At 40.5% G+C, this 20,664-nt stretch overlaps 1 protein-coding gene across 5 annotated transcripts; it reads left to right on the forward strand.

The window, feature by feature from the left end:
* The first annotated feature begins 731 nt into the window (after positions 1-731).
* On the forward strand, positions 732-20,649 carry Znf729l-ps1 (zinc finger protein 729 like, pseudogene 1). Of its 5 annotated transcripts, XR_010055100.1 has the most exons (5): positions 732-933; positions 2,724-2,901; positions 12,039-12,205; positions 12,408-12,468; positions 13,615-20,649. XR_010055100.1 is itself a non-coding variant. In XM_063268198.1 (4 exons), the coding sequence occupies exons 2-4, from the start codon at positions 12,085-12,087 to the stop codon at positions 13,817-13,819; spliced, it is 387 nt and encodes a 128-aa protein (XP_063124268.1). In that variant the 5' UTR covers positions 732-933; positions 12,039-12,084; the 3' UTR covers positions 13,820-14,186. The 5 variants fall into 5 exon arrangements, 3 of the variants coding, with proteins under 3 accessions (XP_063124268.1, XP_063124269.1, XP_063124270.1); XR_010055099.1 differs by having other exon boundaries at positions 732-2,901; positions 13,615-14,186; XM_063268198.1 differs by lacking the exon at positions 2,724-2,901 and having other exon boundaries at positions 13,615-14,186.
* Positions 20,650-20,664: the final 15 nt, after the last annotated feature.

The raw sequence follows: 20,664 nt of genomic DNA on the forward strand, positions 1-20,664 counted from the left end.
ACCACAGCCTGTGAACCATTCTAATAAATTCACTTTCTACATACATGGATTTACTCTGTTCATTCATCAGGTCTGTTCATTTTGAGAAACTTTACTAATACAACTGTGTGGTGTTGTTTTTTTTCCACCTTCCCACTGAGAAAGATGTGTTGGCTAAAAATAATACTCCACAGTGTTTGTCATCTGCTTCCTGCTTTACTCCCAGGCTTGTCTCATACCTACCAGGTGAAAAGTAGCTGCAGTTTACCTGAAATCAGCATGAAGCCACAAAACGAAAATCTTGTTTCCTAAAATCCCTCTTTATTTGTTAAGATTCTGGGTATCTTTCCATTTGTGAGACAAATTAATAACTCCACTGAATAATGGGCTATGCAAGCTATCCACCTTGATTCCAGGAGGAATAAGGGGAAGTGCTATTAGGAAAGCTCACACAAGCTCCGAAGTCCCGACTTGGTGAGTTAGTCTGAGGCAACTAACTGAGCAGCAGAAGCTGGAGTGGTGGGTTTTCCCTGGGTCTGGGTGGGAAAACAGATGGATAGGCTATGGGGCGGGGGGGAGGGGCGGTATGAGAGTAAGTGCAATGCAAACCTCGGCCGATCTGGAAAAAGTCTGGCTCTGGAAGCCTGGGAAACACTATGCTGTGTCCCTTCCGCACACTGTAACCCAAAGGGAGGTGCTTATATCACTCAAGACTCACTAGCCAATCAGGGACTCCAGGCCGACCTGCCAGACAGATGATGAGGAGGGTTCTTCCGGATGCCTTGCTGCAGGTTCTCTGTCTCTGAGCAGGCTTGAGTAGTTCTTGTGTTGTGCTTTGAGTGCTGCTGCCGGGTGCTGTAAGGAGAATTCAGAAGAGCACTGAGGTCGCGACATCGTGAGCGCAGAGTCACTGCCCACAACGGGAAGGAGCAGGCTGCTGAGCAGTGGGATCTGGTATGGCGGGCCCTCCCTGGGGCTTGATGCCGCACCTGTACCTGCTGGACCAGGCAGTGGCCTCTGAAGAACTTCGCGACGAGAGGGTGGGGTGTGTGCATCTGCGCAAAGCATTTGGAGCAGGGACTTGTGTATAGAAACGTCATTGGCAGGATGCCAAACTTGGAAAGCCCTAGTTTCTCTAGTGTCTTCTACAAGTTCTGCCCTTAGCATTTAACATTTAGGTGTAAGATCCATTTGGAGTTAATTTTGTAGAGGTTGTAAACGGCATCTCATATCTTGGGCAATATTCCAATATTAACCTGAGATGTAGAAGAGTAGAATTGAGAATATAATGGATTTACCAATACTTAGGAACTAGTGACACCAAGTAGAATTTAGCAGAGGGAGGACTGCCTCCAAAATACTCCTCAGGTAAATAGTATGCTAACCAGTCTGTTATAGATTAGGATGCTATGATACACGTTTGTTCACCAGAATTGTCCAGAAAATTGGCTCCAAACCACGACAAAGGAGACACCCCTTAATTACAGCCAGCCACTAGACAAATCCTCATTTCAAAGAACAGGTTTCTAACAAACTGCTCAATGGGGGCATTACAGAGTCCCAACAACCATCATTAAGGCCTGGTGTACCTAAAGGCCCAGTTTTCTTCTTGAGAAAAGCATAGTTCTACCACGTGGGAAAGAGTACCATTTGAGAAGGATAAACACTGTTGTGTTGAGGGCTGGCCTGATCAGGCAAGTCTTTCCATGAGGACTTCATGTATAGAGAATAACATAGGCCCATCTCAAACCCAGGAACATGCTTGTCAATAACAGCCTGGGGCCTAGGCCTTGGGAGATTTCCCTAAAACCCCCATGTATTGAGAATAAAATAAAGCTCCTTCCATAAAGCCAGGAATATGCTTGGGAGAGCTGGTAATGGTCTGGGCCTTTGGGGAAACATTGCTGCAGATCCTCAGAACCCAACTCTTTCCACACATGGGGCTGTGGTTATCAGTCCCATAGCCATTGTAGGCTTCGTCAGTAATGCTCTTGAGATACTGTGAATTCTCCTTGTGCAGTAATGTTTTATTAGACTCCTCCTGAGTTTGTCGCATTGTATGATAGTTTCTGATGACTTCATATAAGCCTCCCATTTCTTTCCATTTTCTCCTTGTAACTAATATTCTTAAGATGTTTACTTAGTATAAGACACAACTTCTGCAAGGCTTTCTCACCCCCAACATTTATACTTTCTACCTTTTACTTTTCCTGTCTTTTTCATTCTCTGGGACCTTCTACTTAGGAACCTGTCACTGATGTTTCAAGGCACTGGTGTACTTGAGAAATAATTCTGGGAATATCTTTGCTGTGTAAATGTCTGTCTAAGTGTCTAGACTTGCACTATACTTGCAGTCCATATTTAAATTGTTTAAAACTTAACCTGGGACTTAAGGGTGACAGCATAGGTGGAAAATAAAATCTATTCTCAGCCAGCTCTTCTTTGAGCATTAGCCAGAGTTGAATGTATGCTGTCATTAAAGAGATTTTCTCAAGTAGTCTTTTGTGTGTGCAGTGCTTTCTCCCTGGGAAGGCATATTCATTCTAGGAGAGCTGCATCTTTGGCCTTTTATAAAAATGTTTCTGAGAAAAGCTGTTTACCCAGGCACCTTGACCCCAGTCTGTTGTTCCCCAGGGCAGTGACCTTGCTTTCTTCCTGATTAAACATCTTAAATTCTTTAGTTAAATACTGTATCACAACAGAGTTTTAAAATTACTCATTTGTGTGTGAACTGTTCATTTCAGTAACAGAAAAAAGATTTGCACGTGAAGCATGGCTTCTGCCTTCAGACTAGAACAGGAGGAACAGTTTACAGTGTAGCCTGCACAGTGAAACAGGATAGGCAATAACTAGACCACAGACTAAATGTAAGGGAGTCATCTGCAGAGCCACCGCTATGAAGAAAGACCTGATTCAAGCAGGGTGAGTAATTTTGTAATTTCCCAGCATGTATTAATTCATGTATGTGAAGGAAAACAGACTAGACTGGGGAGGGCTGTATAATTTGGGTAGATTAGGTAAGTCAGTGACTATTGACTTACCAATGAGGAGACTGTCCTATGAAGAGATATACAATCTTTGTTGACGTAGTTAAGTCAGCTCAGAAATGTGAGACACAAACCATTGACTGTAGCTGTGTTTGTCAGATTACAGATCTTAGAAGCTAACATTGCATACAGGGACAAGGTCGAACACTATCTTATTAATACCATCCCCTCTACCAGGGAGGTATACTCTATTTCAAAGTCAGTATACTTATGTGTTTTTCAATTTTGCTTATCTTTCTAAAAAGTCAATTGTTGCTATTACTTTTTTTTTTAAAGATTTATTTATTTATTTTATATATGTGAGTACACTGTAGCTGTCTTCAGATACACCAGAAGAGGGCATCAGATCTTATTACAGATGGTTGTGAGCCACCATGTGGTTGCTGGGACTTGAACTCAGGACCTCTGGGAGAGCAGTCAGTGCTCTTACCCACTGAGCCATCTCTCCAGACCCCTGGTATTACTTTTTAAACTTCATTTCTTTATGTACCACTGCTCTAATCTCTTGTTTCTACTCTCCAGTGTTTCCCGGTCATTAAGAATTCCATTCCTTTTGCTCAAGTGCTTTCATATTTGTTTCTGATTAGAGCAACATCTCCTGTAGCTCAGCCGTTCTGGGAAGGGCAAGGTGGGGGGAAGGAAGGGCCTGTAAAAAGCTCCTCCTTGGTAGTGGAAAGCTGTGGTGCTTATCACTCTCCAGTGTGCACACACAGGAGTACAGTAGGAAGACAGATTGGAAAACTAAAAGTTTGGTTTCTAGAAATTCTGAACCTTACATTCCATATTCAGGGGTTTTTTATGACAAATTTTATGAATAGTTTTGGAAGTGGAAGAAAGGATGTGATGGGATCATCCTTCAGCTGTGCTTGATTAGAATCTTTTTACCTTTCTACTACAACCATCTACCCTGGCATGATTCAGGGAAATTCACTTTCAGTACAAAAGGAGTTTGTGAGATGCAGACTTTTCCTAGGTAGGGATGGGATGCATAGGACAGCGTCCCCATCTTGTGCTATAATCCATGTGGCTGGAAGCAGACATTAAATTATTCTTCAACACTGTTTTGTATGTATGCTTCAGTGGGGATGGGTTTGCCTGAAACCACAAGGGGGCAGTGGGAGCTGCAGAGCCATAGCCTACCTTTCTAATCATTCTCTAGAGCATGGGGTCTCTCTGTTTGGAAGAGAGATCAGTAGTAGCTGGGGGAGGGGGAGGTCAGAAATATAACAGTTTAGGGGTCCCTTTGAGTTGTTTCTGGAGGGATTGTGAAATCTGTGTATTAAATTTGTATACTTTACAAGAAAGTTGTATCTGCTAGTACTAGCCAGGCTGCCATTGTTCTTGCTCCCTGACTTCAAAAAAATCCCTGGCTCAACTATCAAGAGTGTACTTTTCTGACAAATTGTTCCTCAATATTTTCTACATCAAAGTGGCTTGAAAAACATCTTAACCTAACTTTACTTACAGTCTGCATTTGCAAACTCACTGTAAAGTCGGTGATTATTAGTAACAATCTACGCCCCTAAGTTCTTTCTGAGGGTGTTAGTTGAATCATTAATTCATTCTCATAGCAATACTTGAAAAAGATCAATGACTATTAATGCGAATGCCAAGGACACTGCCCAGTGAGGGGATGGAAACCCCCTTAGAGTTGTCATATAACTCATAGATTAGGAGGGACGTGATGACCACAAAGACAACAAGCAGAACGAAACTTCATAAGTGCATGAAATCCTTAAGATGCAATCCTATGCATCATGTGTCTCTCTAAGGCACACCCATCATGGTTGTGCTAACCAATGGGCCATACTCTGTGAGTTCTAAAGCTGTTTGCTATTCCTCTCACATGGGCCTTGACAGAAGATAGCCTCAGAACTCCTGAACTTGGAATGATGGGTAGTTGTGAGCCCCATGTAAGTAACTGCAAGACCAGCAAGTGCTCTTCACTGCTGAGCCATCTCTCCCGCCCTGTGTTGCCTATTCACGGTCAACATTCACATTGCTAATATCTTCATCTGTCCATTTGTAACTCTTTAGACATGCATTCCCTTTTAGTAAGATCTTATTAATATTATAGTTTAACCTGGGGTACTTCAGGTTTCTGCAAGAAGATACAGAACTAAAGTGAATGTATAATTCTTTGTATAAGTGAGGTCTTTTCCCTTCCTTCCCTTCTCTGAGAGGGTAGGGACCTACCTGAGTATCTCCCTACCCTGGCTCATCAAGGCTCCACCAGAATAGGCACATCCTCTCCCACAAAGCAGCCTGTTGTAGAACTGAGAGCCTCTGCTTCAGTTGTTGTGGTGCCACATGGAGACTGAGCTTCACCTGTGCTATATATGTGCCAGGGGCCTTGTTCCAGCCTGTGTGGGTTCTGTGGTTGGTGGCTCAGTCTCTGTGAGTTCCCAGAGGTCCAAGTTAGGTGACTCTGTTGGTCCTCCTGTGGGGTTCCCATCTGCATCCTGAGCCTTCAATCCTAGCCCCCAACTCTTTCCTAAGACTCCTCTACCTCCACCCAATGTTTAGCTGTGGCTATCCGCATCTGTTTCAGTCAGCTGCTGAGTAGAGCAGTTATCTTAGGCTCCTGCTGCAAGCCTAGCAGAATATCATTAATAAGGTCAGGGATCGGTGTTTGCCCATGGGATGGGTTTCAACTTAGGCTGGTTAGTGGTGGGTTATTCCTTCAGACTCTGCTCCTTTTTTGTCCCTGCATTTCTTTTAGACAGGGCATATTTTGGGGTTAAACTTTTTTTTGTTTTTGTTTTGTTTTTTGGTTCTTTTTTTTCGGAGCTGGGGACTGAACCCAGGGCCTTGCGCTTCCTAGGTAAGCGCTCTACCACTGACCTAAATCCCCAGCCCCGGGGTTAAATGTTTTGTAGGTGGGTTGGTGTCCTTATTCCTCAGGCATTCCTCAGGTGGCCTCTTCAGATTCCTTTTCCCCACTATTAAGGCATTTCAACCACCTTCATTGGCTCCTGGGATTCTCCCCAATCTCAGGTCTCTGGGACTTGATAAAGATTCCCCCAACTCTCCCACTCCCTGCAGCTGCAGATTTCTATTCATTCTCCTGGCCCTCTGTGTCTCTTTCCGTCTATAAACACACCTGATCCTGCCCCCCATTCCCCCTCCCCCTCCTTTCTTCCACCCACTTCCCTCTCTTCCTCTGCCTCCTATGACGACTTCGTTCTCCCTTCTAAGTGAGATTCAAGCATCCTCATTTTGACCCTCCTTTTTTAACTTCTTTGGGTCAGAGGGTATATCCTGGGTATCCTGTACTTTATGGCTAATATCCACTTATCAGTGAGTACATCTGTTGGATCTAGGTTAACTCATTCACGATGATATTTTCTACTTTCATCCATTTGCATTCAAATTTCATGATGTCCTCTTTTTTTAAAAGATGAGTGGTATTCCATTGTGTAAATGAACCACATTTTCTGTATCCATTCTTTGGTAAAGAGGCATCTAGGTTGTTTCCTGGTTAGGGCAATTACAAATAAAACTGCTATGAACATAGTTGAGCAAGTGTCCTTGTGGTATTGTACAGAATCTTTTGGGAGTCGTATAGCTGGGTCTTCAGGTAGAACTATTTCCAATTTTGGAAACTGCCAGATTGATTTCCAGAGTGATTGTACATTTGCAATCCCACAAGTAATGGAGCATTGTTCCCCTTGCTCTGTATCCTTGCCAGCATGTGCTGTAGCTTGAGTTTTTGATCTTAGCCATTCTGATGGGTGTGAGGTGGAATCTAAGGGTTGTTTTGATTTGCCTTTCCCTGATGACTGTGGATCTTGAGCATTTCTTTAAGTGCTTCTTGGCCATTTTAGATTCCTTTGTTGAGAATTCTGTTTAGCTCTGTACCCAATTTTTTAATTGTGTTATTTGGTTTGTTGATGGTTTTAGGTCTTTCTATCTTTTGGATATATTTTTTATATTTTTGACCCTCTGTCAAATGTACAGGTAGTGAAGATCTTTTCCAAATCTGTAGGCCATTTTGTCTTACTGATAGTGTCTTTTGCCTTCCGGAAACTTTCAGTTTCATTAAGTCCTGTGATCTTAGATCCTGAGCCTCTGGTGTTCTCATTTAGAATTTGTCTCCTGTACCAAGGCATTCAATGCTATTTCCCATTTTTCTTTCTCTGAGATTTAGTGTATCTAGTTTTATGTTGAGATCCTTGGTCCACCTGGACTTGAGCTTTATGCAGGGTGATAATTATGGATCTATTTGCATTCTTCTACTTGCAGATATCCAGTTAGACCAGCACCGTTTGTTGAAGATGTTCTCCCTTTACCATTATATGGTTTGGCTTTTTTGTCAAAAATGAAGTGTCCATAGGTGTATGGGTTTATTTCTTGGTCTTCAATTTGATTCCATTGATCAATCTGTTTGTTTCTGTACCAATATCATGCAGTTTTTACCACTATTGCTCTTTAGTACAGCTTGAAGTCAAGGATGATGATTCCCTCTTTTTTGTTTAGGATTGTCTTGGTTATCTTGGGTTTTTTATTTTTCCATATGAAGTTGAGAATTGCTCTTTCAAGGTCTGTAAAATATTCTGTTGGGATGTTGATGGGGATTGCATTGAATCTGTAGATTGCTTTTGGTGAGATGGCCATTTTCACAATGTTAATTCTACCAATCCAAGAGCATGGGTGATCTTTCTATTTTCTGCTATCTTTTTCAACTTTTTTTTCTTCTTCAGGGACTTGAAGTTCTTATCATACAGAGTTACATCAAGATATTTTATATTATTTATGGTCATAGTGAAGGACATTGTTTCCCTAATTTCTTTCTCTGCTCTTTTATCATTTGTATAAAAATGCTGATTTCTTTGACTTTATTTTGTAGTCAGTAACTTTACTAAAGGTATTTATCTGCTGTAAAGGTTCCCTGGTAGAATTTTGGGAGTTACTTATGTATATCATCATATTAACCATGACTTATTCTTTTCCAATTTGTATCCACTTGATCTCCTTTGTTGTCTTATTCCTCTGACTGGAACGTCAAGTATGATAGTGAATGGAAAGGGAGAGAATGGGCAGCCTTGTTTTCTCCTTGACTTTAGTGGAATTGCTTCAAGTTTCTTTTCACTTAATTTCATATTGAATATTGGCTTTCTGTATATTATTGCTTTTATTATGTTTAGGTATGTGCCTTGCAACCCTGATCTCTCTAAGACTTTTAACACGAAGGGGTATTATTAGATTTTATCAAAGTTTTTTCAGCATCTAATGAAATGATCATGTGATTTTTTTTCTCCTTTCAGTTTGTTTATGTGGTGGATTATGTTGATGGTTTTTCATATACTGAACCATCCCTGCATCCCTGGGATGAAGCCTACTTGAGCATGGAGAATGATTTTTTCGACCTGTTCCTGGGTTTGGCTTACCACAATTTTATTGAGTACTATTCTGTCAATGTTTATAAGCAAAGTTGATCTGAAATTCTCTTTCTCTGTTGAGTCTTTGTGCAGTTTAGGCATTAGAATCACTGTGGCTTCACAGAATGAATTTTGCAATATTTCTGTTTCTATTTATGGAATAGCTGGAGGAGTATTGGTATTATCTCATCTTTCAAAGTCTGTTAGAATTCTACACTAAAATCATCTGGCTCTGGGCTGGTTTTGGTTGGGAGGGTTTTAATGACTATTTCCATTTCCTTAAGGGTTATGGGTCTGTTTATATAGTTTACCTGATCTTGATTTAACTTTGGTACATGGTATCTCTCTAGAAAATCATCCATTTTATTTACATTTTCCAGTTTTGTACAATACGGACTTTTGAAGTATGACCTAATGAATTTTTTAATTTCTTCAGTTTCTGCTGTGATGCCTCCTTTTTTAGTTCTGATTTCATTAATTTGAATACTGTCTCTATGTCTTTTAGTTAGTTTAGGTCAGGGTTTGTCTACCTTATTGATTTTTCTCAAAGAACCAGCTCTTCATGTTGCTGATTCTTTGTATTGTTTTCTTTGATTCTAGTTGATTGTTTTCAGCCTGAGTTTGATTATTTCCTGCTGTGTACTCCTCTTGGGTTTGTTTGCTTCTTTTCGTTCAGGTGTGCTGTTACATTTCTAGTATGAGATCTCTTCAATTTCTTTATAAAGAGACTTAGTGGTATGAAGTTTTCCTCTTAGTGTTGCTTTCATCATGTCCAAGAAGTTTCAGTATGTTCTGCCTTCATTTTCATTGTATTCTAGAAAGTCTTTAATTTCTTTATTTCTTCCCTGACTAATTAATCATTGAGTAAAGAGTTATTCATTTTCTATGGCTATGTGGGCTTTCTGTTGTTTCTGTTGTTGAAGTCCAGCCTTAAACCATGGTGATCTGATAGAATGCATGGGGTTATTTCAATGTTCTTGGATCTGTTGAGGCTTCACTATATGGAGAGGGTTCTGTGATATGCTGAGAATAAGGCATATTCTTTTGTTTTGGGATGAAGGATTCTGTTGATATTTGTTAAATCGATGTGGTTCATAACATAATTCTTTCTGTTTAGTTTCTGTTTTGATGACCTGTTCATTGGTGAAAATGGGGTGTTGAAGTCCTCCACTATTATTGTGTGTGGTTCACTATGTGTTCTGAGCTTTAATAATAATAATTCTTTACGAATATGGGTGTTCTTGCATTTGTGTCATGGATGTTCAGAATTAAGATATCATCTTGGTGGATTTTTCCTTTCATGAGTATGAAGTGTCCTTCCCCATTTCTTTTGATAACTTTTGGTTGAAGGTCTATTAGATATTAGAATAGCTATTCCAGTTTGATTCCTGGGTCTGTTTGCTTGGAAGAACCTTTCTCCAGCTCTTTACACTGAAGTAGTGTCTAACTTGTTGTTCAAGTGTGTTTCTTGCATGCAACAGAATGATGGATCCTGTTTATGAATCCAGTCTGTTAGCCTGTGTCTTTTTTTTGAGGAATTGTGTACATTGATATTGACACATTAATAACCAATGTTTCTTAGTTCCTATTATTTTGATATTGGAGGTGGTATGTAAGTTTGTATGTTTTGGTTTTGTATGTAAGTTTGTATGTGTTGGTTTTGCTGTGAGATGATTAATTTCTTGTGTTTTGTTGGATATAGTTACCCTCCTTGTGTTGGTGTTCTCCTTCTTGTATCCTCTGTAGGGCTGGATTAGTAGAAAGATACTGCTTAAATTTGGTTTTGTCAGAGAATATCTTTGTTTCTCCATCTATTGAGATTGAAAGTTTTGATGGTTATAGTAGGCTTGCATCTGTGGTATCTTAGGGTCTGCGAGACATCTCTCCAGGATTTCCTGGCTTTTAGAGTCTTTGTTTAGAAGTCATGTATAATTATGATCGGTCTGCCTTTGTGTGTTACTTGGTCTTTGTCCCTTGCAGCTTTTAATATTCATTCTTTGCTCTGTACATTAAGTGTTTTAATTATTATGTGGTGGAAGGATTTTCTTTTCTAGTCTAATCTATTTGGTGTTCTGTAAGCTTCTCTTTAAGTCAGGCATCTCTTTAGGTTAGGGAAGTTTTCTTCTATGATCTTGTTGAAGATGTTTTCTGGCCCATTGTACTGGGAATCCTCGCCCTCTTCTATTCCTATTATTCTTAGGCTTGATCTTTTCATAGTGTCCCAAATTTCCTAGATGTTTTGAGTTAGGAATTTTTTACATTTGGCATTTATTGTAACTGATGCATCAGTTTCTTCTATGGTATCTTCTATGCATGAGATTCTCTCTTCCATGTCTTGTATTCTTTTGGTGATGGCTGCATCTGTAGTTCCTGTATTCTTTCCTAGGTTTTCCATCTCCAGGGTTGCCTCTATTTGCATTTTGTTTATTGCTTACATTTTCATTTTTAGATCATAGACCATTTTATTCATATCCTTTGCCTGTTTGGTTGTATTTTTTGTATATAATGGTATTTATTTGTTTCCTCTTTAAGTGCTTCTACCTGTTTGATTATGTTTTCCTGCATTACTTTAAAGGAATTATTTATTTTCTTTAAAGGCCTCTATCATCTTTATGAGATGGGGTTTAAAGTTATAGTCTTGCTCTTCAGGTGTGTTAGGGTATCCAGGGCTTACTGTAATAGAGTGCTGGGTTCTGATGGTGCCATATTACATTGGCTTCTCTTAATTAATTGTGCTTGCTTTTAGCCATCTGGTTTTCACTGGTGTTGACTGGTCTGGTTATCTGGGTTGGAGCAGGCCTCCTGGGAGGTAGGTAGAGCTGTGTATCCAGGGTCTGAGCAGGCCTTCTGGGAGGCAGGCAGAGCCATACAGTGGGGTGCAGTATAGTGCACCAATCCTCACTTCAGGTATAGGTGCTGACCAGAAGGTGGATGGAGCTCCCACAGGGCAGGGCATAGCCCATGACTAGTGGGCTTCCTAGGGTTCCAGCAGGTGGAGGTTGGGGGATTTCCTATGTGTGTGTCTCAGGTTAGAGAAGACCTCTTAGGAGGCAGGTGGTATTGTGGGATGGGTCACAGTGCACCAATCCACGACTGCTGAGTCATTGCACAGACCATGCTGGCATCCAAATCAATGAGATACACCTGCTTCTGCCTCCTGAGTGTTGGAATTAAAGTCATGAGCCAATACACCCAGATTACCCATCATTTTTTGCAATTAGTATTTGTTCATACAATTTCCCTAATGTGTACCTAGTACTGTTGATCTGCTTGCCCCCCCCCTCTCTGTGTATGTGTGTGTGTGTGTGTGTGTGTATGTATTAATTGGCATTTCTTTTGCAAGGCTACATCCTACTCAAAGAGCAAGGAAATGACAGAGATGAACCTCATTTAGTTTTCTTCTTCTTCTTTTTTTTTTTTTCTTCTTTTTTTCGGACCTGGGGACCGAACCCAGGGCCTTGTGATTGCTAGGCAAGCGCTCTACAACTGAGCTAAATCCCCAACCCCATTTAGTTTTCTTCTAAAATGACCTGGGAATTATATAAGACTTCTGCTTAGGAAATAAGGGGGGGATACATCAGAAGTAAATTGACTATATTGTTATTGAAGTATACATTTATTGTGTTGTCAGTATCATGCTTTCTCTTGTACACTTGGATGAGATATTTTAGAATGCAATGACCTATGAGGATGTGCACGTGAACTTCACTCAGGAAGAGTGGGCTTTGCTGGATCCTTTTCAGAAGAGTCTCTACAAAGATGTGATGTTGGAGACCTACAGGAACCTCACTGCTATAGGTAAGACAGTGAATTTTCTTTCACTCTTTAAAATGAGGGCACTACTGTTTCTTTGGTATTGATGTTTTTCTGTAATATCAATTGAGAATGAAGAATAAAGTGAGTAAGTTAGACATTGTTCTAAGGCTCAGTGAAGATAGTAACTTAAATTTTGCCTAATTTCTAATAATATATCATGCATTTTTCTGGTACTATATTTTAGGTTACAATTTGGAAGATCATGCTATTGAAGAACATTGTCAAAGTCCCAGAAGACATGGAAGGTAATTTTCATGTGCAAGTTGATATGAATATGCCTCTGAAGAAATTTTAATGTGTTGTGGAAGTTTAAAAGAAAAGCAACAGTGTAAAAAAGTACTGTTTTAAGTATATCAGTGATTATTAAGTTCTCACAAAACCATGTACCTCAATATCAGGTATCTGATTTTCGTTTCCAAGGCATTCTTTTAAGAAAGAAACAGTATCTTAACTGATATCACCTTTTGTATCATAGTCCCATTAGAGCTATGCTGAAGAACTGCCAATTTGTTTAGTCTCATACCACTCAGATCGCAAAAGGTTGGTTACACTGAGTAGGTGATAAATATATTTCCAAATCTTATACTTTCCCAATAGTCCATTGTCAAACCTAGGGTTCCTCATATACTTGTAGTAACATTGCTAAGCTTAGTGAGAGGGGCAGTTTATGAGAATCAAGAATGTTGATGTCGAGAAACCTTAATCCCTATACCACATGTCTATGAGGAACATAGTCTGAACGCAATATGTTTTCCCATTTGTTATTTTATTTGTTACTCTTTTTTTAAACAGGTATATCTTATGTCACAATGGATTCAAGCCATATGAGTATAGGGATATTGAAAGAAACAAAGTACCTCTCTTTCTCTCCCAGAAAAATTAGAAGATATATAGTAGCCTCCCCACTTTTAGTAGACTTTCTGAGTATGATACAAGTTTACATTTGGTTAGTTTTCCAACTTCATTGGGAATTCACCCATAAATTCACACTGCAGAAAATCCCTGTGGGTACTAGGAATCTGGAAATTATTCTATTTGCACTGGTCCACTTTCCAAATGTAGTATGGTTCATACTAAAGGAAAATATATGAATGCAATTAGTGTGGTAAAGCTCTGAGTTTTTCCTGTTTTCAAATATGTGATAGACTTCATAGAAAAAGGATGCTATAAATGTAAGCTATGTAATAAATGCTTTTACCATCACAGGTATCTTCAAAGACACAAAACAACCCAAAGGGGGGGAACCATGAATGTAAACAAAGTGATAAAACATTAAGATCTGATTCCTCCTTACCATTAAACTAAATTGTAAAATTAATTCATACAGATAAAAAGATTCATCAGTGTAATGAATGTAGTAAAGCTTTCACATGTGCCAATTATCTTTGCAGGCATAAAAGAAGTCATACTGGAGAGAAAACCTTTGAATATACTCCATGTCGTAAAGCCTTTGCATATCAGAGTCACCCTCAAAGGAATGAAAAAATTCATACTGGAGAGAAACCCTATAAATGTAATCAATGTGGTCAAACCTTTGCACATTACAGTCATCTCCGAATACATAAAAAAACACACACTGAGGGGCTGGGGATTTAGCTCAGTGGTAGAGCGCTTACCTAGGAAGCGCAAGGCCCTGGGTTCGGTCCCCAGCTCCGAAAAAAAAAGAACCAAAAAAAAAAAAAAAAAAAACACACACTGGAGAGAAACCCTATGAATGTAACCAGTGTGGTAAAGCCTTTGTATGTCATAATCATCTCCGAATACATAAAAGAATACATACTGGAGAGAAACCCTACAAATGTAATCAATGTGATAAAGCCTTCTCATATCACAATAGTCTCCAAATGCATAAAAGGACACACACTGGAGAGAAACCCTATGAATGTAACCAATGTGGTAAAGCCTTTGTACGTCAAAGTCATCTTCAAAGGCATAAAAGAATTCATACTGCAGAGAAACCTCATGAATGTATTTAATATGGTGAAGACTTTGCACATTTATATAGTCTTCATCATCATAAAAATATTCATACTGGAGAGATTCTACACATGTAAGCAATGTGGTACAGCCTGTGTCTTATGAGTCCACTTAGAACCAATACAACTCCAATACCAAGTCAATGCAGATGACAAGAATTTATTGTAATCAATCTGATCAATCAGGACTGTGGAATATACTCAGGAGCTCACCTGCAACCCATGTTAATAAGGTTTTAATTTTGAAAACCACAAACATCTGTGACAAGTGACAGATACATTTTTCCAACACTCTGCATTTAGGGATAGGGGCTTTCTTTATGTGACTGTACAGTGTCAATGGATATAGAATATAGGTGTTACCATCTAACCAATCATATCCATTTGTTCTTTTGCCATTGAGAATAGTCATGTTTTATGAAAGAAAAGATGAATGACAGAAGCTGTTCAGCTATTGGTAATTCTCCAGCTCCCCTAGAACCTAGGAACTTTAACATAGTTTCATTCCATGATTAAATAGAGTCCAGCAACAAAAAGGCTGTACTTAAAACACGTTTCTTTCGCTTGTTCCCAAAATTTGTATATCATAGTTCTCTACAAATACATGAAAGAACACATCCTGGAGAGAAACACTATGAATATAAGCAGTGTGATAAAGCCTTTTCTGGCAGGGGCCATGCAGGGACCAGAGTATGAGTGTTTCACTGATAGGATTCTCCTGTGGCAAAGTCCATGGTAATCTCTTCCCACTTAACAAAGACCTGGGGTGAATTCAGTAGCCTCTGTGCTTATCATCTAGATCGTGTGTGCTACAAGCTCTCCTTGCTTTTGCTATGTTATTAATACTCAAAAATGTTTGTTTTCACCTTTCAATCATGGGCGAGGCTGGGTTCATGTAGGCTGAAAATTCTATGAGTGATTCTGTGTTTTTCTCAATACTCTTTCAAGGAGTAAAGGCTTCGTCTCTTTTCTTTGCCTCTATTGGTCCTCCAGATGCGACCATTAATCCTGAGTATTTGGGGGCACGTAATCATGTCCTAGAAAAATAGCTACAGTCACACTGAGTAAGCCTGCGGCAGTTGTAGAGAGCAGTGGTTCCTGCTTGCATAAGTGTTCTGAGGAAGCTATGCCTGATACACAGAGACTTAAAATGGGGAAGCTGTGGCTGATCAATAGAAACTTAAAAAAGGTTCTTAGAAAGAAGGTATCAAATTGATAGGTGCTTATTAGGAAACATTGCTTGGTACAATGAGCACATCTCTATGTGCAATTAAGAAAGTATTATGACAAAGGGATGCTATTTGATGAATGGACTTATACTCACAACTGTTTAATGTGTTTCACCTTGCATAGCTCAATAACCAGCTACCAGCTGGGTATGTGCTCATGTCCACAGGATATTTCTGGCTGGATATTTATTTTTGGCTTGCTTTAATTGTGCTTTGTAGTGCAAAATGAGGTTAGGAACTAATTCACCTAGCAGGAGATGGGAAGGGGGAAGAAAAACTACTGGGGGCTTTTACAGTGATGGGGCTTTTATGATGCTGATGTTATGATTTCATTTAAGCAGAACAACCAATGATATCACTGCTCATGGGAACAGGCTTGTGACTGTATAAAGAAAAGTGGGTCGAGCTATTCAGTGCCACTTGGTTGAAAGTCAACCAACAGGCAGTCAAGAGTCTTCACTTTTGCCAAGACCATACATCTATCCTCAGGTTCCAGAACCCCACCAGAGATGGACTCCAGCACTTCTCACAGCACAATTATCTACAAATACATAAACTAATACATCCAGAGAGACAATATATAAATGTCAACAATGTAGTAAAGCCTTTGCATGTAGCAGTAGTCTTACAAAATAGGAGAAAAAGTCAAACTGCAGAGAAATTCCATAAACACAGTCAATGTGGTAAAGTTTCCTAGGATCTTCACACAGGAGTAAAACCTTTAGTGTATGATCAGTCTGTTAAAGCCTTTGCATATCTCAGTAGTCTTTGAAGTCCTGAAAGAACTGATAGAGAAGGAAATCTATGACTATAAAACATTTGGTAAGATCTTTTAAATCACTGCACACACTATTGAAAGATTAAGAGAAATCTCTTTAATGACAGCATACATTCAGCTCTGGCTAATACTCAAATAAGAGCTGGCTGAGAGTAGATTTTATTTTCCTCCTATGCTGTCACCCTTAAGTCTCTTTTAGGTTCAGGCCCCAGGTTACGTTTTGAACAATTTAAATATGGACTAGGGACCACAAGTGTAGCCACTTAGACAGACATTTACACAGCAAATACTTTCCGAGAATTACTTTATAAGTACACCAGTGCCTTGAAATGATTTCCTTGGTCAAAAGCAATACCGTGTGGAATACCATGCCACTAAATAAGCCATTCTATAAGTCCATGGATGCTGGTTTTGGCAGAAGCATTATGTGCAGGAAAGACAAATTCATAGCCAGAATAAGTATCTACTCCAGTAAGAAGAAAACATTGTCCTTTCCATGGAGGAAGTGGTCCAGTGTAGTCAACCAGCCACCAGGTTGATGGCTGGTCACCTTGAGGAATGGTGTTATATCTGGGGCTCAGTGTTGGTCTCTGCTGTTGGCAGATCTGGCATTCAGCAGCAGCTGTAGCCAGGTCAGCCTTGGTGAATGGAAGTCCGTGTTGTTGAGTCCAAGCATAACCTCCATCTTGGCCACCATGTCCACTTGGTTCCTGTCCCCATTGACCAATGAGAGGATTGGCAGGTAAAAGAGTCTGACTGTCCACAGAACATGTCATCTTATCTAGTTGATTATTGAATTCCTCCTCAGCTGAAATCACCCTCTGGTGAGCATTTACATGGCACACAAATATCTTTGCCCATTTGGAGAGATCCATCCACATACTTCTCCAGATGTCTTTCTCACCAATTTTCCAAATGTGATCTTTCCAAGTCCCTGACCATCCAGCCAAACCATTGGCTACAGCCCATGTGTCAGTGAACAATCATGTACATCTGGCCATTTCTTCTTTCGCACAAACTGTAATACCAGGTGTACTGCCCGAAGTTCTGCCCATTGTGAAGATCTTCCTTCACCTGTATCTTTCAGGGTTGTCCCGGAAAGGGGTTGTAATTCTGCAGTTGTCCACTTCCGGATGGTGCCTGCATAACATGCAGAGGCGGCAGTAAACCAGGTCCTAGTCTTCTTCAGTCAGCCAATCATAGAGCACACCCCCATAAGGCTATAAGTGCATGCTTAGCAGCAGATGGCATTGTAACAAGAGTAGAAACCATAGGCATTTGGGCAACTTCTTCATGTAATTTGCTTGTGCCTTAAAGAACTGCTCAGGCCCAATCACATATACACCACTTCTATTTGATACCAGACCGCTGCTGTCCATGTCCTACTTTCTCACTTGGAGAGTCTGATAACACCCAGCTCATGATGGGCAGTTCAGGTCACATGGTAACTTGGTGTCCCATTGCGAAATGTTCAGTTTTTACTAAGACCTAACAGCAGGCCCAGAGCTGTTGTCTGCGGATGATGGTATAGCTTTGCTCCAAAATACCAAAGGTATCTTCTGTGATCCATCTACAGAGGCCAGCCAGAGGTTCCAAACGGCAACTCTATCTGCCACAAAAACCTCGAGTATCATATGGTTTGCTGGATCATATGGTCCAAGTAGTAGGGCAGCCTGGACCTGTTGAAGAGCTTTCTGTTCCAGGCCCCATAAAAGGCCGTTGGCTTTCCTAGTCACTTGGTAAATGTGCCTGAGTAACACACCCAAGTGAGGAATGTGCTGTGTCCAGAATGTAAATACACCCACTAAATGTGCTTCTCCTCCTATTGATGCCAGACAATGCAATCCTCTGCTACATATGTGTGGCTGGAACCATGGGTCCCTCCTTGTGTACTCTTTGGTTGGTGGTTTAGTGCCTGAGAACTCTGAGGTCTGGTTTGTCAATATTGTTGTCCTTCCTATGGGGTTGCAAACCCCTTCAGCACCTTCAGTCTTTTCTCTAACTCCTCCAATGGGGTCTGCATGATCAGTCCAATGGTTAGCTGCAGACATCCTCATATGTATCAGTAGGGCTTTAGCAGAGCCTCTCAGAGACATCCATATCAGGCTCTTGTCAGCAAGCACTTCTTGGCAACAACAATAGTGACTTGGTTTGGTGGCTGAATATGGGATGGATCCCCTGGTAGGACAGTCTCTGGATGACCTTTCCTTCAGTCCCTGCTCTACTCTTTGTCCCTGTATTTCCTCTTGTGAGTACTTTGTTCCCCCTTCAAAGAAGACTGAAGCATCCACATTTTGGTCTTTCTTCTTCTTGAACTTCATATGGTCTGTGAGTTTGAATGCCAACTTCTAAGTATATCTATCCCAATTATACATTCTGGAACAGGGGATATGACCACAGGATGTGTCAGGGACCTATTGGACCTACTGTGAGTTGAGCATCAGTCAAACCTCAATTAAACCCCTGTCCTCCATAAGCCCCTACTTTAACTGGAGGGCCACAGTATTTTTTGGGATCTGCTGGGATCAGAACCAGTATCCGATAGACCCCAGAAAGCCTGATTATTTCCTTTCCCCAGTGTACAGTTACCCTTATAAAAGGCTGTAAGTCTCGCTGGAGAAGAACTGGAAAGAGGCTAATAGCAAAATTTTAGGTGTCTTATCAAGATCCTTCCTCTGGGGAACCTGGCCACCCCTTCATTAAAGGGGTTCTGGGTCTGCAAACCGACTCAAGTCTGGAAATTGATTCACTGGCCAAGATTGCCTTTTGCCAGGATCCAATGTAGCCTCTCTTTCATTTCATTTGTTTGAGAATTTGTCTGCTTATAGAGATAAAACAGATATGCAGTAAGCTTCTTATCTATTTCAGGTCTTAAAACACCATGTCTGATTAGGCACTACCAAAGGTCCGAACGAGTTATGCCATTGTACATTTCTCCTCTCCTGTGCTGATCATTACAGGCTATGTCATTATAAACGTTGTTTGTCTACTCTGTCTATTATAATAACTACGATCACCTTGTCTCTGGTGATTCAATGCTGCCACCTGGCCCTTGTTACCTTATGGCCAGGTGGCAGCATTGAATTTAATTCATCTAATTCGGCAACATCTACAACCCTAAGGTCTGGCACACAGAAAAGGGCAAGAACAACACTTTTCAAATGGTTGGTGCCCCTCTCACCAGATTGCATCTTATAGGATTCGTGAAGGCCATATCTTCTGGGCCTTCCCATTGTGGAGGATTAGGTTTTACCCAACCTATCTACTCTGGCATTGCAATTTCCCTGAGCCTTGTGACTTCATCTGGGTTCAGGTAAACTGCAGCTACTTCTCACCTGGTAGGTCTGAGACAAGCCTGGGAGAAAAGCAGGAAACAGGACAAACACTGTGGAGCACAGTTGTTAGCTGGGACATCTTCCTCAATGGAAAAGTGGAAAAACAAAACAAAAACCACACATGCACACACGGCTATATTACCAAAGATTCTGTTAATGAACAGAACTGATAGAATGAATCTCTGTATGCATGTTAAAAGCGGATTTACTAGAATGTCTCACTAACAGTGGCTGTCTTCCAATGGAAAGTTGAAGAATCCAATGTGCTTAAGTCTATGTGGCTGGATGTCTGTCTGTCTTCTCTATATACCAGAGTTTCAAAGAAGTAGCCTTTTTAATGCCAGAAAAAGAAAAGAAAAGAGAGAAAGAAGAAAAGGCAAGAAAGAACTTGCTAGCCCGAGGTAACGTAAGTAGACAAAGAGAATGAGCTACCATCTTCAGTGTTCTTTATATATGTAAGCTGCCACCCGAAGCTTTGGCCTAGAGAAAAGGTGGATCTTAACAACTCAAAAAATCTAGATTAAAGAAGGGTTTTCACGTTTCAAAAGCTATAATTAAGAGTAATCCCCCCCCCCACAGTACCTAAACTCTTTCAGTTTCAGTTAATTCCACATGTAGTCAGTTTGAATACAAGGAATAGCCATCATGTAAGACAAGACAGAAGAACTGAGAAAGATTCCCCACCCACCCACCCCCTGTTGCAGGCAGGGAGAGAACAGGAAGTCATTTCCAAAGCAATGACTTCCTTCAAGAAAATAAGCCCTGGGATTTTACTGAAGGAATCTGGCTATGTTCATATATAGGTTTCCCTACCCCTATATATGTCACATTAGTTCTGTGTGTGAATGTGTGCTTATCTTCCCACTGAAGAGGATGTGCTGGCTAACACTAGTGTTCATCAAGGTTTGTCTCCCAGGGTTCCAGTACCTACCAGTGAAAACTAGCTGCAGTTTACCTAAGCCCAGCACGAAGGATTCAACCCAAGCCAAATTAGAGTGTTTGCAGGTTTATTGGGGGCAATTCTCTAGTGGGCTCACTGTTCCCAAGGATAGAGTTCACTAGTCCCAAAGAGGTCAGAAAAGTCGATATGGGGAGTAAGGATAACAAAGGGTGGGGAGAAAGA

The sequence above is a fragment of the Rattus norvegicus genome, chromosome 9 (assembly GCF_036323735.1).
Source record: "Rattus norvegicus strain BN/NHsdMcwi chromosome 9, GRCr8, whole genome shotgun sequence".
Classification (NCBI taxonomy): domain Eukaryota; kingdom Metazoa; phylum Chordata; class Mammalia; order Rodentia; family Muridae; genus Rattus; species Rattus norvegicus.